The following is a 17334-nucleotide window of genomic DNA, read 5'->3' on the forward strand; positions in this document are numbered from 1 at the left end:
TCACTCACACTCACACTCACACACACTCACACACACACACTCACACACACACACACACCAAACATGTTCATTCCCACACAAACAGCTCTTCCACGTGGCCCTGCCCAGAAGAGCGAGCCCAGCGAGCCGACTTGGCGGTCAGGAGGCGTCCCCGGCGTCCGGCCTCTCGCGCCGCCCAGGCCGAGGCAGCGGGGCGGCGCCGGAGCCCCGGAACCGCGTGGCCCGCGGCGGGCGAGCCCCCGAAGACGCCGTCCGGTTGGCGGCCCGGGCGGGAGAATTCTAAGTGGCGGGGCTGTGGGGACGTCGCCGGAGAGCTCGCCGAGCCAGTCCGGCCGGGAGAGGGCGGACAGGAGCCGGAGCCGAGGCGGACCCACGGAGGGAGCCCCGCGCCCCGCCCCGCGCCCCGCCCCGCGCCCCGCCCCGCGCCCCGCCCCGCGCCCCGCCCCGCGCCCCGCCCCGCGCCCCGCCCCGCGCCCCGCCCCGCGCCCCGCCCCGCGCCCCGCCCCGCGCCCCGCCCCGCGCCCCGCCCCGCGCCCCGCCCCGCGCCCCGCCCCGCGCCCCGCCCCGCGCCCCGCCCCGCGCCCCGCCCCGCGCCCCGCCCCGCGCCCCGCCCCGCGCCCCGCCCCGCGCCCCGCCCCGCCCCGGGAGCAGTAGAGCGCGGTCCGGATAGACAGGCCGCGGCCGCGGCGCGGGGGACGCTGGGAAACTCCCGTCGTCGGCCACCATCTTGCTCGCCTTTCAGCCGGTGACCGTGGGTCAGAGGAGCTTGGGGCCATGAAGCTGCTGAGCGGAGCCGGGTCCTTCGCGGTGAGCGCGGCCGGCGGGGCTGGGGAGGGCTGGGCGCAGGGGCTCGGCGAGGTGGTGCGGGAGCTGCCCGCGCGGGGTCCCGGACCGGCCTTCGGTCTGTCCTTCAGCTGAACCCGGCGGGCCGAGCGGGCGGCCGCTGGACGGGGCGGGGGCCGGGGCCGGGACGGCCTTGGGAGCCGGGCTCGTGCTCTGCGTGGAAGAGACCAAATGCCCGGAAACCGAGGGAGGGCGAGGGCCTGAGCGCCTCGGAAGGTCACTGCGACCGCGCGCCGAGGGGCCTGGGGCCTGGCCAGGAGGCGGCGGGCCCCGCAGCCCGGGCTCTGCTCCGGCGCCGCTCGGAGCACCGTGTCCCCGGGAGCGGCTGGTGGGCAGAGCGTGACGGAGGACGGGCGCTCAGGCCCGAGGCGGCCGTCGCTGCGCCCGGGAAGTGCGCGTGCTGTCCGCGGTCTGCGGGCTCCGGGGCCCTGGTGGGCGGCTCCTCCAGCGGGTGTCCGTGTGAGGCCGCTTGGAGCGATGGTTACCGGGGGACCGGGGCGCGCTCAGGAAGCGCAGCTTGGCTCGTTTTGCCCCCAGGGAGCCGCTCTCTGTCGGGAAACTTTTGGTTGTCGGCCGGCGGGGAAGCGCGGCTGTCACCCAGGGGGCGGGCGGGGCGGGGCTGAGCACCCCGCGGAGCGCGGAGACCCGGCCCCAAACCCAGGAGTGCCTCGCTGATTTCTTGGGGAACCTAGTCACCGGCCAGAGGGAGGTTCGGGGGACCAGGGAATGGTGTTTTCCTGCGGCCCCACCCCGGAGCCGTAGAGCGCGGGTGGGGACAGACCGGCCGCGGCGTGTAAGTAGATGTACTGTAGATTGTACGAAGGCAGACTGTGATCATCTGACCCTCCCTGCCTACACAAGCCATGATTAACAACAACCCTTTGAGGGTTTCAGTCAGTCTGGCAAAAGATCCCAAAATCTCCCTTCCATTCATCACCTTCCTTCCAGTAGGAAAAAAAAAAGCAAACCTCAAAAGTAACAATTGGAGAGTACCAAGGTAAACAAATTGCAGTAAACTTGAAAGTAATTATTAATGTTTCTAATGATAACATATTTTACATAAGAATAAATTTATACCAATTTTGTTACTTAAATGACCTAGTAATCGCTAGGATAATTCTTTGCAGCTGATTTGAATGGGACAAATAAGAAGCACATAACCAACGAAGTGTCACTGTTCAGGCACATTGGAAGGAAAAGTGCCTAACTCTCCCTTGGCAGTAGAACTATGGATTGCTCATATTTGAACTTCTATGCATGCCCACGTGTCTTAAATTTTAATTTTTGGATAATTAAAAGCCAAAATCACAAATAGGGTTAACTATACCACAACCAGCAAACAAAATTGATGATAAAGCAAAGCTAATTGTAATTTATCACTACAAAGTCTTGCAGCAAATGAAAACTAGGAACCAGTTAGTGCCCTGCTGCTGAAAGCACAATAAAGCGCCCTCTTTCGTTCACATTTGATCATTTGATTTTGGCAGTACTGTGTTTTATTCATTCTTTTTTTTTTTTTTAATATATTGATTTTTTTACAGAGAGGAAGAGAGAGGGACAGAGAGTTAGAAACATCGATGAGAGAGAAACATCGATCAGCTGCCTCTTACACACCCCCTACTGGGGATGTGCCCGCAACCAAGGTACATGCCCTTGACCAGAATCGAACCTGGGACCCTTGAGTCCGCAGGCCGACGCTCTATCCACTGAGCCAAACCGGTTTCGGCAATGTTTTATTCATTCTTAACGTGCATATCCACTAGTAACCTCATAAACTTTAGGCATGGTCAAATAAATTCTGGGTCATGGTATATCATTTGTCTAAGAAAAGTTCTGCATTTTAGATCATTAGCCAACATTTAAGATGACCCTTTACCTTATCAGTGGCTGCATATTACACATTGAGATTCTGCTGTGGATGAGCTATTGTTAATCTCAGGATGATATAATTTGTATTAGTCAAAAAGATACAACCCTTCATTGTGTCGTCTCAGTGTAGCACACAGAAGAGTGAAGATACTGTGGGAAATACTTGGTGCTTGGTAGAAGTTTTCCTTGGTATACTTTGGCTTTTTTAAAAGTGACTAAAATGATTAAGGAGATGTTATTTCAATTGGAAAATAGACTAAAAAGACGAGACTCTTTGAGCAGATGAGAGAAGCAGTAATTCTAAAATCTGTAAAAAGGGTGTGGTTTGTGACAATGCCACACTTTTTAAAATAATGTCAAAGCATTAGAGCAGGAAAGAGCCTCTTGACACTTTAATAAGGTAGTTAAAAGGTATAAGAAACACAGTAATTCTTTACAGAGTAAAAGTGAGTATGTAGAACTTGGTATTCCTCAGGCTCCACAAATAAATAGAGGTTTAGGAGAGGCTTGGCTAAAATGGTGGGTTCATAAGTCCATGGTAAGTTCATCAGCCAATCTTCCCTCGGAGTTCTTCTACCACAGAACGCCTTCGGTTGCTGGGCACACTAGGATACGGTATGCTGTGTTCCTGAGAAATGTGTGTAACCTTTCTTTTTTGTATCTTTAGAGATTTTATTCCCTCAAAGTTGCTCCCAAAGTGAAAGCCACGGCTGCCCCTGCAGGAGCGCCTGTGCATCCTCAGGACCTCGAGGTCAGTCTCACGGAGTGGCTCCCCGGAACCTAGACGTGCCTTCTGTCTTGGGTAATATGAAGACAGTGATCACATCTCTGCTTTATTTTAAATACAGTTTACCAAATTGCCAAATGGTTTAGTGATTGCGTCTCTGGAAAACTATGCTCCTGCATCAAGAATTGGTTTGTTCATTAAAGCTGGCAGTAGGTACGAGGACTCTAACAACTTAGGAACCTCTCATTTGCTTCGTCTTGCGTCTAGTCTGGTAAGCACCTTCACTACCTCATCATGTTTAGAAATGCTGTGGTCTCCTGGTCCTACCGGAAGGAAAAGCAGTGTACCTGTATTCGTTTGCTAGGGCTACCATAGCACATGCTCACACTGAGTGGCTTCAACAACAGAAACGACCCTCAGATCTTAGAGGCTAGCAGTCACACTCGGTGTCGGTGGAGCCGAGTTCCCTCTGCCCGCTCTAGGAAGAGTCTTCCCGCCTCTTCCTTCTGGTGGTGGCAGCAGTCCTGGTGTACCTGGGCTTGTAGCTGCATCGCTCCAATTTCTGCCTGTCACACAGTATTTCCTCTGTCTCTGTGTCCACCTTTCCCTCCTACTTGATTCTTCCATTCCTATTAAATTTAGGGCCCACTCTGATCTACTGTGACCTCACTTCAAATACATTTGCAAAAGACACTATTTTCAGATAAGGTCACAGTCACAGGTTCTGAGTGGATGTGAATTTTGGGGGGACACTATTCAACCCTGTACAATCCCCTAATATAACATGAAAAACCACAGGATATTTACCACAGAGAAGTATTAAATTAGTGTCCCTCTGAATGTTCATGCTAGAGCATAAAAGAAAAGTTTTTTTTTTAATTAAATTGTTTTAAAGTACCAAAAATTAAAAGAAAATTATTCTTTCCCATATGCAAATCTCTTTCAGAAAAGACTGATGAACCCAGTAAGCTTGTATTTGATAATGGAATTTTTGCCTAAATGTACTTGATATAAAAAGTTATACTTGTGCTTTTTGGTGAACTTTATTTTATAACTCTTAAACTAAAAAGGATCCACTGTTTAGGTAAAGTTCCCTTTGAATCTAATGACAGTAAGATAGTAAGTTATGATATAGTGTGCTGTTTGGCAAACAGCATTAAAAAACTACTAAAAACAATTGTTCTTTCTCTTTTAAGACTACAAAAGGAGCGTCATCTTTTAAGATAACCCGTGGAATTGAAGCAGTCGGTGGTAAATTAAGGTTTGTAATAGTAAATAAATAGTGAAAACACCAGAAAATATTCTGTTATCAGGGTGGTTAAGAATTTCTTAAAGAAGGAAAAAACTAATGAATTTGACTACATCAAAATGTAAATCATCTTTATGCTTTGAAGTAAAAATTTCATTAACTGGGAGTAGATATTTGCAACACACATTAACATGGAGAGGATTGTTTGGAAAAATAATTACAAGTTAGGGTGAAAAAAACAACCTCAGAGAAGATGGATGGACAAAGGATAGGAACAGCTAATACCAGAAGAGAAAGCCAGAAACAGCGATCTTTACTGGTACTCAATAGTGTGCTATCATGCCACACCGTCAGTTTTTATGTGTTGTGTTGTAGTGTTATGGGAGATGGAGATTGTCTTTTACAGCTGGTGGGAGTATAAATTGATATAACTACTTCGGAAAGAATCAAGAAATATCTAGTGTTATTGAAAATGAGCATATCCTAAAACCTAGCATTTTTCAATCCACATGCACAAAGATGTCTTTGTAGAGCCTGGAAACAATTTCAGTGGCCACTTTTAGGGAAATGGGTAAAGTATGATACACTCAAATAATGGGACTACTACACAGCAGCTAAGGAATGAGCTAGAGCTACATATCAACATAGACTAAAAACAAAATGTCTTGTGGAAAATTTTATTTCAAGATTTTTTTTTTTAAGTATGAGGCATGTATAATTTTTTTAAAAGCAAAATAATAATGTGTAATGCTTACGAATATGTTTGTCTCTAGAGGGGGAGAGAGTAAGGGAATTAGCCTGGGAAAGATACAAAGATTTGCAACTTCACTTGTCTTTTTTTTTTTTTTTTTTCTTAAGTTGTGGTAAAATATACATAACATGAAATTTGTCACTTTTGAGTGTACGGGTCTATGGTAAGGGGCATGGAGCAGCCATCAGCAACATGCATCTCCAGAATGGGGAAGTGTTCGCCTTCCCAGCTCCTGCCAGCCACCTCTCTGTGTTCAGTCTGTGTTTTCACTACCGAGGTATCTAATATAAGTGGAATCATGCAATATTTGTCCCTTTATGACTTCACTTAGCGTAATGTCTTCAGGATTCATCTATGTGTAATATGTCAGGATTTCCTTTTTAAGATTAAATTATTTGCTGGTTTTTTTGTTATTATTAAAATATCTTTTTAATATTTTTTCATTTTTCAATTATAGTTGACATACAGTATTATATTAGTTTCAGATGTACAATATAGTTTTTTGGGAGGGAGATTGTTTGGTTTTTTTCCTTTGATTTTTAGAGAGAGTGGAGGGAAGGGTGCAGGGAAAGCCATCGATTGGTTGCCTCCGGCAAATGCACGGGGCTGAGGATTGAACCTAAAACCCAGGTATGTGCCCTTGACTGGGAATTGAACCCGAGACCCTTCAGTGCATGGGCCGATGCTCTATCTACTGAGCCACACCAGTCAGGGTGCTTTTTAAATACTTTTAAATTTTTAGTTGATGAATATATTATTTATATATTTTTATACTTCAGAATAATTTTTATTTTCAAAGGAGCTGGTTTGTTTAACAAAGGTATAAGGGGAAATTTCTGATCCCAATAATTCACTGTAATTATTTCTGATGCAGTGTGACTTCAACAAGGGAAAACATGGCCTACACTGCGGAATGCCTGCGGGATGACATGTAAGCACCTGCATGTTCTAGGACATCTGCTTTTTAAAAAGTCACTGATTTCAGAGAGAGAACATCAATTTGTTGTTCCACTTACTTATGTTTCTGCCACACCTACAACCTTGGCGTATTGGAGTAATGCCCAACCAACTTCGGTCCCCGGCCAGGCTGGGGTGTCTGCTTTTAAAGGAATACTGAGCTGCTCAGTTCTAAATGTGGCATTATGACCTCTGAATTTGGTTTTGGGTTATGACTTGCCAAGTGCTTAAAACAGTGTACTTGCCACGAGGTTAAAGTTTAGTTTGAGGGTGTTAGTTCCATAGAATGGATGTTGGTGTTAAATGTTTGACTCCTGACTTGTATCCTGATGTCTTCTCCAGCGAGATTCTGATGGAGTTCCTGCTCAATGTCACCACAGCACCTGAATTTCGCCGTTGGGAGGTGGCTGCCCTTCAGTCTCAGCTGAGGATTGACAAAGCTGTGGCTCTTCAGAACCCACAGGCTCGTAAGTGCCTTTTCAGATTATGTCCGTTGTTTCTAAGATACTGGTTTTTTGAGAAGGTGAGTTTATAGAGAGGAAAAACAATGTCACTGAAGTTTTATTCTACTTGGGCTTGAACATGCCTTTTCCATAAATTTGTCCAGTTTTTTAAATCTATTGTTTGTTCTTTTGTTTCTAAACATTTATATTGTTGATAATTTTTCATCTTTAATAATATATTGATTATGGAAACCTAGGCATTTTCCTGTCCCTCCACCCCGTGTTTTGTTCATTTGTTTGTTTTGCTTCCACCAAATCCAGCAGCAGTTTATTGGTGCTGCTGATGTTGTTTATTGTTACATATGGCTGTTACTGTTTAGCCAACCCACCTTTATTGGGTCTTTCCAAAGCAAGCTACTTAATTTTTTAAAATGACTTTCTTTGTGCTCATATTTTATGTGGATGCAGTGTTTGATTATATCACCTTGACAAGTACAACTGGAGAAACAAATGTGTAAACAGGCACCACCACTTGGAAGTCACACAGCTTTCGGTAGAGGCAGATGTGCAGGCAGACCACTCAGGTCCAATAGGCTCTGTATGGGATGCGCTTCGCTCTGCACGCAGGCCTGTCGCAGGAGACCCGCTCGATTGGTCCTCTCAACTCCTGTCCCCCTGCCCTGCCGAGCTCATACCCCGTGGAAGTGTTTGTGGGTGCAGGCAGCCTGGGCCCACTCCACAGCCTTTCTTCAGAAGGCTCTGGAGGAAGACCAGATGGCCTCAGGGTGGTGGAGTAGGCAGACCTCAGGGTGCCTTAGACCTTTCATTGATCTGCCCCCAGAGGAAGCCAAGGCTTGTACACAGTTTGGTCCCTCCCACACACACCCAAGCGCAAAAGAGGCAGCCACAAGCAGTGAATAGTGTGGTAGCTCCAAACAGGTAGCCCAAGGCCAGTTATTTGCAACATCTGACATCAGCCTGCACCAAAACCCACCCAAGTGGACCCAGAACCAACACAACCAGAGCTCAACCCAACTAGCCACATGAACAGCACGTGCACGTGCAAAGGGGGATTCCAACAGGCACCAGACCCTACTGGGAACAACTCCAAGGGGGCAGGGGGTGGAGGGGGGGGGGAGGCAGTGGGCGGCCCCTGCACAGCGACTCATACACTGTGATTGAGGTTTATCTTTATAGTCAGCCAACCTGAGGGCTAACTCCACCCACGAACAGGCCTACAGCATGTAAGACTCAATTACAATAGGAGGGCGCACATAACCCACACAAGAGACGTTCCTGGAGCCCCTAGCTCCGGTGATCTGGAAGAGTGAGCCACTGAGTCCAAGATCCATCATAACAAGTTGGGGAGTCATAGCAGATCTACCTAATACACAGAGACAAACAGAAAGGCAGCATGCAGACCCTCGTCTCCTGTCAAGTGTGTGCAATATAATGAGTGCTTGGTTCATGTTAGCTGACACTATTGCATGGTAATACTTTACCTCTTACCCAGACAGCTCCCTCATTATCTAGAGAGGGAACCTAGAAGTAAATAATATTTAGATTAAATGATTTGTCCAAGGTCTTGTGGCAAGTCAGACTTCCTTTATACTTTCCAGATAATACCAGGTAGGTAGAAAAGTGTTTATGTGGATTCTAGCGTGTAGAAACTACTGTCATTTAAGTTGCCATAAGATGTCCTGGCCAGTGTTTCTCACTGGTTAGAGCATCAACCCTCAACAAAGGGTCACGGGTTTGATTCCTGGTCAAGGGCATGTACCTGGGGTGCAGGTTCGACCCCCAGCCCAGTCGGGGCATGTGTGGGAGGCAACCAATCCATGTGTCTTTCACATTGATGTTTCTCTCTCCCCTCTTCCCCTTTCCATCCTCTCTTCCACTCTCTCTAAAAATCAACGGAGAAAATATTCTCAGGTGAGGATTAACAAAATAAACATAAATAAAAGTTGCCATAAGACGACCAAAGCTGTATAGTCTAGTTGCTTTTTAAGTTCTAAAAATGTTGTTGTCTTTTTAAAAATTATATATCCATAACTGCTTCTTTACTTATTTTTCAGATATCATTGAAAATCTGCATGCTGCAGCTTACCGAAATGCCTTGGCTAATTCCTTGTATTGTCCTGATTATAGGATTGGAAAAGTGACACCAGATGAGGTAATGTGGAACACATTACGTTATAAAATGTATTTCTTTGCCCAGCCATTGTGGCTTGGGTTGAGCATCAACCTATGAACCAGGAGGTCACGGTTTGATTCCCCGTTAAGGCATATGTCTGGGCCCTGGGCTCAATCCCCAGTGTGGGGTGTGCAGGAGGCAACCGACAATGATTCTCTCTCATCATTGATATTTTATTTCTCTCTCCCTCTCCCTTCCTCTCTGAAATCAATAAAAATATTTTTAAATAAGTAAATAAATAAAAAATAAAATGGGTTTCTTTTCACATTAAACTGAACATTCATCTGCCATGTTGGGTTTATTTGCTAACTTTAAAAAATAAGTTATTATTGATTTTAGAGAGAGAGGAAAGGAGGGATAGAGAGAGAGAGAAACATTGATGAGATAAACATCCATAGGCTGCCTCCTGCAATACGGGCCAAGCTGTTTGCTAATTTTTTTTTAAGAAATACACTTGCTTTTTTTTTTCCCCATAAGCTTTTTAACTAAAATTCTATCAGAACAATTTTTGTATGTTTTAACTTTTTAAAGTTTTTATTATAAGAGGGACCTGTTCATTTCAGAAAACAATGACAAGCAAAATGAAGGAAAATGTCTCATATACTTAAAGGCAGTCAATGTGAATATGTAGGTTTATTGTCTTCTAGACCTTTTCCTGTGTGTATCATTGGGGAAATAGTTATTCAACTAAATAGCTGTAAAATGGAATTCTATTCAACCATTCATATTATTAATTGATATGGAAAAATTCCATGGTGTATTGTCAGGTGAAGAAAAGGCAATTTATGAACAGGATATACCAAAGGTCCCATTTTTTAAATAACAAAATGTGTATTGTGTCAACTATACTTTAGTTTTAAAAAAAAGAGTAATAAAGTGTGTATCTCATAGATAAATACCAAAATCTTCACCAAGATTGTCTCAAATTATTAGCATTTTTGAAATGTGTCCCTAGGCTAAAGGAAATTCTAAAGAAATTAGTACTTGAATACTTTGAGCAATGGCAGCATTCAATAGAAAAACCTCAATAGAAAAAAAAAAGAATATGGATCTCCAAGGCAACTCTGTATTCATAGACACCGTTCATTTTAGAGCACAAAAATTTGATAACTTGATTAAAAATTCAGTCTCGCTACCCTAGCCTAGTGATTGTCAACATTATAACCCATTGCCAAGGAACCTTGGTAGCCATTTCTTCTCTACCCCCACAACAAATTTGTAATACCACAGATACACTGTCTGTTTATGCACTATATCTTTATTTGTACTCTGTATATAAAAGGAATGAGATTCTTTTCTCACCCTGAAGAAGCAATGTTCATTCCCTTGAGCCATAGTGCTCCTGTTGAGAATACATGTTTAAGTCTGACTTTTGTATATTAGGTCTGAAATTATACTATAAACCAGTGATTCTCAAATCTCACTGATTCTCAGGTCACCAGGGGGTGCGGGTGGGGTGGGTAGTTTTAAATAAAGATTCTAGGATTCCACATTGAGTTCTACTGTATATCAGTTTGTGTATGAGCCTGGGAATGGGGTGGGGGTGGGGAAACAGTGATAGTGGTTTGTTTTTTAAGTCCCCAGATAATTATTTCATCATCCAGGTTGGAAACCCTGGTATAAACAGTAAGCTCATAACAAGATGGGTGAAAGAGGTACAGTAGGGTAATTCTGTTAGCCCTTCTATAGAATGTTCATAGTGGTTTAGTACTACCTGCATAAAGACAAAAGAAACCTGGTATGCTGCTTAAATTACATTATCTTAAAATCATAAACTAGATCCCATTTTTTTCAAGTTCAAGCCAGGATGTGCTCTAATTTTTTATTCTCTTTTTTACTCTTTTTTTTTCCCCCCAGCAACATCTTTATTGAGGTATAATTCACATACCATACAGTTCACCTACTTAAAGTCTACAATTCAGAATTTTCATTATATTCACAGTTATGTAACCATCAACACATTACGTTCTAGTGTTTTTAAGCCAGGGGTGGGGAACTTTTTTTCTGCTAAGGGCCATTTGGATATATTATATTCATTTGCGGGCCCTAAAAAATTATCACCTTAAAAATTAGCCTGCTATATTTGGTCAAACAGTTAATTAACTCACCCCTAATGCCTTGGCAGGGCCAGACTAGATTATTTTGAAGGCCTTATCCGGCCCATGGGCTGGACATTCTCCACTCGTGTTTTATGCGGTACTTTTTTAAAAAATCCAGGTGGTCCCTTATCATTTGTTATACAGCTTTTAAGTGAGCATTTTTCTGCTGAACTGCAGTTTTAAGTTTTTACAGCTTTTTATGTATTTATATCAATATCACCTAATGGGTGTTTTTCACTTCCTCAGTTACATCACTATGTTCAGAACCATTTTACAAGTGCAAGAATGGCTTTGGTTGGACTTGGTAAGTGGGAATTGCCTACATGTCAGTTTGCTTCTTTAAGAAGTAATCTTTTAAACTGTAATTAGGTGAACACGGGATTGAACAAAATTGGACAGCTCAGTCCTGTTTATGTCTCACAGGAAGTATGTAATGAGATTTTAATTGCTAGTGTGTTTTCTTGGAAAGCAGAATCCACCATTTAACTTTGTAAGCTACTAGTTTTAAATTCATTGAAGTATTTGCGAAACCATTGACAAAGGGCAAGTTTCTCTAGGCAGAGAACTTATACAAGATTTTTTGTTGTTTTTTTAGGAAGAACAATTTAATAGAAAAATAGACAAAGGGCATGAACAAACTCGTGGGGAAAGTGTGTGGGGGGTGGGGGTAAATTATCATGGTAAAAGATGGTCAACCTCACAAATAATTAAGAAAATTTTTATCTGTGAGATTGGCAAAAATTAAAAGGTTGACCCTGCCCAGTATTACCCAGAATATGGAAATAGTAGGCACTCTCAAAAGTTGTTGGTGGGAGTATAAAATGATATAACATTTTTGGGGGCCTATTTTAGTATATTAAAATTCTAAATGTTTATGTTCTTAGACCTAGCACTTTTACTTTTAAGAATTTAACCTGCAGAAACACTTGATCAGGTTTGCAATCTGGTTGCATGAGATTATTTGCAATATTGTTTTTTGGTTCATTTGTTTTGTAAGTAATAGCTTAACTGAGGTATAATCACATGCCATAAAATTCACCCATATTTTAAAGTATAGTCAGAGTTGTGCAACTGATAACCCTGTTATTTCAGATTATTTTCATCATCCCCAAAGAGAAGCCCTTTACTCATTAGCAGTGACTCCCCATTCCACCACCTCCTCGCCTCTCTGGCAACCACTAATCTGTTTTCTGTCGATACAGAGTTAACTGTTCTGGACTTTTCACATAAATGGAATCATATTTTACATAGCCTTTTGTAACTGGCTTCTTTCACTTAGCATAACATTTACAAAGTTCATTCATATTGTAACATGTACCAGTGTTCCCTTTTCTGGCTGAAAAATATTCCATCGCCATATTTTATCTATCCACTCATCAGCTGGATATGTGTGTTGCTTCTACCTTTTGGTTATTGTGCTAGATTATTACACTTTGTTTTTCTTTATTTTTTTCAATATATTTTTGTTGACTTCAGAGAGGAAAGAGAGAGAGAGAAATATCAGTGATGAGAGAGAACCATTTGATCAGCTGCCTCCTGCATGCCTCCTACTAGGGACCAAGACTGCAACCTGGGCATGTGCCCTGACTGGGAATTGAACCACAAACTCCTGTTTCATAGGCTGACGCTCAACCACTGAGCCACACCAGCCGGACTAGAACACCTTGTTTTTAATTCTTTTGGGTATATGCCTAGGAGAAGAATTGTCAGGACATATTTGAAGAACTACCAGACTGTTTTTTAAAGCAATTGAGCTATTTTACATTCCCACCAACAGTGCACAAAGGTTCCAATTTCTCCATATTCCCACCAGCATTTGTTATTTTCTGCCTTTTTTATTATGGCCATCCAAGCGGATGTGAAATCTCATTGTAGTTTTGATTTGTAGTTCACTGATGACTAATGACATTGAGCATTTTATTTTGTGTTTATTGGGCATTTGTATATCTTCTTTGAAGAAATGTCTATTCAAGTCCTTTATCCATTTTTGTATTAGGGATTTTGTTTTGTTTTTATTATTCGTTTGTTTTTAAATATATTTTTATTGATTTTAAAGAGAGAAGGATAGATAGGAACATCAATGATGAGAGAGAATCATTGATCGGCTGCCTCCTCTACGCCCTACACTGGGTATCGAGCCTGCAACCCAGGCATGTGCCCTGACTAGTAGTGAAACTGACCTCCTAGTCCATAGGTCAACGCTCAACGACTGAGCCATGCTGGCTGGGCTAACCAGTGACCTCTTGGTTCATGGGTCAACCAAAACTCAACCACTGCAGCACACTGGGTGGGCTGTATGTTTTTTTTATTGTTGAGTTGTAAGACTTATATATTATGGATACTAATTCCTTACCAGATACATTATTTGCAAATATTTTCCCATTCTGTTGGTTGTCTTTTTACTCTCTCAAAAGTATCCTTTTTTTAAAAAAATATATTTTATTGATTTTTTACAGAGAGGAAGAGAGAGCGATAGAGAGTTAGAAACATCGATGAGAGAGAAACATTGATCAGCTGCCTCTTGCACACCCCCTACTGGGGATGTGCCCGCAACCAAGGCACATGCCCCTGACCGGAATCGAACCCGGGACCCCTAAGTCCGCAGGCCAACGCTCTATCCACTGAGCCAAACCGGCTTTGGCTCAAAAGTATCCTTTGATACACAATGAATATTGTATTAATAGCCAACTATTGGAAACCTGAATGCCCATAAAGAAGGGGTTGATTAAATTTATATAATGGAATTCTTCATAACCATTAAAGGTTTGATGTAGACCACTCATTTAGTTGTAAATTACAAAAGACAAGTTAAATATCAATACAATAACCATTTTGTAAATAAAATGAAGGTGATATTAATACATACCTAGAAAAAGTTCTAGATTAATATGTAGAAACTGTAAATAGGTATCTGAGAGAATGGCATTTTGGGAGCGGACTCTTGTTTACTGTTTATTTCTGTAATATTTGAATTGTGTAATCACTATTTTTAAAATAGTAGATGTTTTACAATTGTGTTTTAGAAATTCTGGTTCTAGCTTGTTTTTTTTCTGGTGAAATAGGTGTCAGTCATGCTGTTCTGAAGCAAGTTGCTGAACGGTTTCTGAACATGAGGGGTGGGCTTGGTTTATCAGGTGCAAAGGCCAGATACCGTGGAGGTGAGTGTTTTGTTCTGTTAGAGTATGTTTCAGAAGGAATCCCTCCACCCCCAGTGTTATGTCAGAGTGGAATAGGCCTGATTATTTACTACCATAGTCTTAATGTGGAAGGAAAGAATTGGATGGCTTGGGTGTTGTCTGTTAAGCATGTGTTTTGTGTGTTGGGGGAAGGGCAGGATGGCAGGGAAAGAGCAGTGGGCCTCAGAAAAGCTTAATCTTAGTGGGTTCACGCTGTGGGCACAGAATACTGAGGAATGAAACCAGTGTGACCACGCCACTTTCTTTTTCACTCTCCTGACACGGCCCAGGTGAAATTCGGGAGCAGAATGGAGACAGTCTTGTTCATGCTGCCTTTGTAGCAGAGAGTGCTGCCACCGGAAGTGCAGAAGCGAATGCATTTAGTGTTCTCCAGCACGTCCTCGGCGCCGGACCACATGTCAAGCGGGGCAGCAACGCCACCAGCTCTCTGTACCAGGCTGTTGCCAAGGGGATGCACCAACCATTTGACGTAAGTCTGCCCAGTTGCCCTCTCTCCTTGTTTTCAAATGCTCGGTGTTTACAATGTAGTCCTGATAGTCTATACTTCATGTTAATCTCAAATTTTAAGACGAACACAAAAAAAATCTTTGTAAAGTTGAAGGGACAGCCAGGCTTAATTTTAGTACTTCAGTGCGTTTGTCAAAAACTTACTGTCTTTTCAGGCCAGAGTACATGGCTCAGTGGTTGAGCGTTGACCTATGTACAGTTCTATTCCCAGGGCACATGCCCAGGTTGCAGGCTCGATCCCCAATGGAGGATATGCAAGGGGGGGTCAGCTGATCAATGATTCTCTCATCGATGTTTCTATCTCTCTCTCCCTCTCACTTCCTCTCTGAAAGCAATAAAAATACTTTTTCAAAAACCAAAACTTACTGTCTTTTCAATTATTCTAATATACTAGAAAGAAAAATACTTTAAAAGTCGGGAATTTACACTTCAGTTCCCTTTAGAATAAAGCTTTAAATGTTAAACATTCTCTAAATTCTGATTAGCCTTTTCTTTTTTCTAAATTTTTTTCTGTCCCCTTCCGTTCTATGGCTACTTCCTGAATTTCACTGGTCTTTATGTTTTCCAATCAAGTATACAAGATATACACCAGGAAACTCCTCCAGTTTGAGATTAAGTTAAAAATGATGACATTTAATCTTAGCAAAAAGTCCATGCTACTTTTTTTGTTTGTTAATCCTCACCTGAGGATATTTTTCCCATTGATTTTTAGAGAAAATGGAAAGGAGGGGGGAGAGAGAGAGAGAAACAGCAATGTGAGAGAGACATCGATCTGTTGGGGCTGGAGATCAAACCTACAGCCCAGGCACATGCCCTTGACCGGGAATTGAACCTGAGATCCTTCTAACCATTGGCAACACCATCCAGGCCTCCATGCTACTTTAGAAGACACCTTTTTTTTTTACAGTGAGGAAAGTGCTAAAGCTTTCAAAATAATTATGTTCAAATCAAGAGAATTTAAAATGTCAACAGAGTATTACTCAATGAATGCCCATTGTTTGCCCAGTGTACAATACCTTACATGACATTCAGAGATAAGCCTTTAAAACGTAACACATACCCTGGTTTCTCTTCAGAATTGCATAAATCTCGCCTTTTACTAAAAGGTAACACGTGCCCTGGCCGGTTTGGCTCAGTGGATAGAGTGTTGGTCCTCGGAACTGAAGGGTCACGGGTTCGATTTCTGGTCTAGAGCAGGTACATTGGTTGCAGTCTCCATCCCCGGCCCCAGTCGGGGCAAGTGTGAGAGGCAACCAATGGATGTGTCTCCTTCACATCAATGTTTCTCTCTGTCTCCCCCTCCCTTCTACTCTAAAAATCAGTGGAGAAATATCCTCGCAATGAAGATTAACCCCAAAAAAGTAATACGTACTAAATTGTAGGATTAAGTATTCATAATTGCAGCAGCAGTACATGGCACAGGTAGGTTTTATGCCTCAGAAAGTGGCCATTTGGCTTTTAACAGTGAAAATTAATTCTCCTTTTACTCCATTTTTGTTTATTTGTTTTAAAGAAAATGGGAGGGAAGGAAGGAGGGAAGAGAGAAAGAGAAACATCGATGGGAGAGAGACACATCAGTTGGTTGCCTCCCGCACATGCCCTGACTAGGGCAGAGGATTGAACCTGCAACCTCTGGTAGATGCCCTTGACCAGGAATCAAACCCAAGACCATTATGAGGACCGGCCCCACACTCTTAACCACTGAACCCACACCAGCCAGGGCTTTACTCCTATGTGTAATACTTGAGTACTAGTTTTCAAACGGGTTTTATTAGCAGAGGCCTTTTTTTAAAAAAAATTTTTTTTTTTTTATTGATTTGACAGAGGAAAAAGAGAGGGAGAGATAGAAACATCAATCAGAAACGTCAATCAGCTGCCTCCTACATGCCCCTTTTTGGGGATCGAGCATGCAATCCCAGTGTGTGCCCTGAACGGGAATTGAACCTGTGAACTTGAGTGCTCAATCACTGAGCCACACCGGCTGGGCCAGAGGAGCCTTTTTATCCAATATGGTTTCCAACTACAATGCCTACACAAAGGTATTTTTCTTTTTAAAGAAGTTTGAGAGAGTCAATTGACAATGAAACCCCTTGGAATCTTCTGTACAGAGCCTTAGAGTTCCCTGGAGCACAGTTTGAGAACCATTATCTAAATGATTTCTAAATTAAATTCAGCTGCTGCTTTTTAAATTTTCCTCCAGATTTTCTTTCTCCTGGTTCATGTTCTACTCTGGGTTTTTTTTGTGTGTGTGTGTGTGTATGTGTGTGTTTTTATTGATTTTTAGAGGGAGAGAGAGAGAAACATCAATGATGAGACTCATTGATCCTGCTGCCTCCTGTATGCCCCCTACTGGGGGATCAAGCCTGCAACCTGGGCATATGCCCTTGACCAGAATCGAACCCGGAACCTTTCAGTCCACAGGCCAATGTTCTCTCCACTGAGCCAAACCAGCTAGGGTACTCTGTTCTTTCTTTACCATTGTATGTTAATGATGCTTT

The 17334-nt window shown here is 43.1% G+C and overlaps 1 protein-coding gene across 1 annotated transcript in view; it reads left to right on the plus strand.

Annotated features, from left to right (window-relative positions):
- The first annotated feature begins 677 nt into the window (after positions 1 to 677).
- UQCRC2 (ubiquinol-cytochrome c reductase core protein 2) overlaps positions 678 to 17334 on the plus strand; it is a 26031-nt gene continuing 9374 nt past the window's right edge. Inside the window, exons 1-10 of the mRNA XM_079759957.1 lie at positions 678 to 807; positions 3380 to 3463; positions 3561 to 3710; positions 4636 to 4700; positions 6314 to 6370; positions 6739 to 6863; positions 8915 to 9012; positions 11379 to 11436; positions 14195 to 14290; positions 14599 to 14842. Of these exons, the coding sequence (XP_079616083.1) occupies positions 775 to 807; positions 3380 to 3463; positions 3561 to 3710; positions 4636 to 4700; positions 6314 to 6370; positions 6739 to 6863; positions 8915 to 9012; positions 11379 to 11436; positions 14195 to 14290; positions 14599 to 14842 (1010 nt within the window). The 5' untranslated portion in view covers positions 678 to 774. The remainder of the gene's footprint in view (positions 808 to 3379; positions 3464 to 3560; positions 3711 to 4635; positions 4701 to 6313; positions 6371 to 6738; positions 6864 to 8914; positions 9013 to 11378; positions 11437 to 14194; positions 14291 to 14598; positions 14843 to 17334) is intronic.

The sequence above is a fragment of the Cnephaeus nilssonii genome (genome assembly GCF_951640355.1).
Source record: "Cnephaeus nilssonii genome assembly, chromosome: 2".
Classification (NCBI taxonomy): Eukaryota; Metazoa; Chordata; class Mammalia; order Chiroptera; family Vespertilionidae; genus Cnephaeus; species Cnephaeus nilssonii.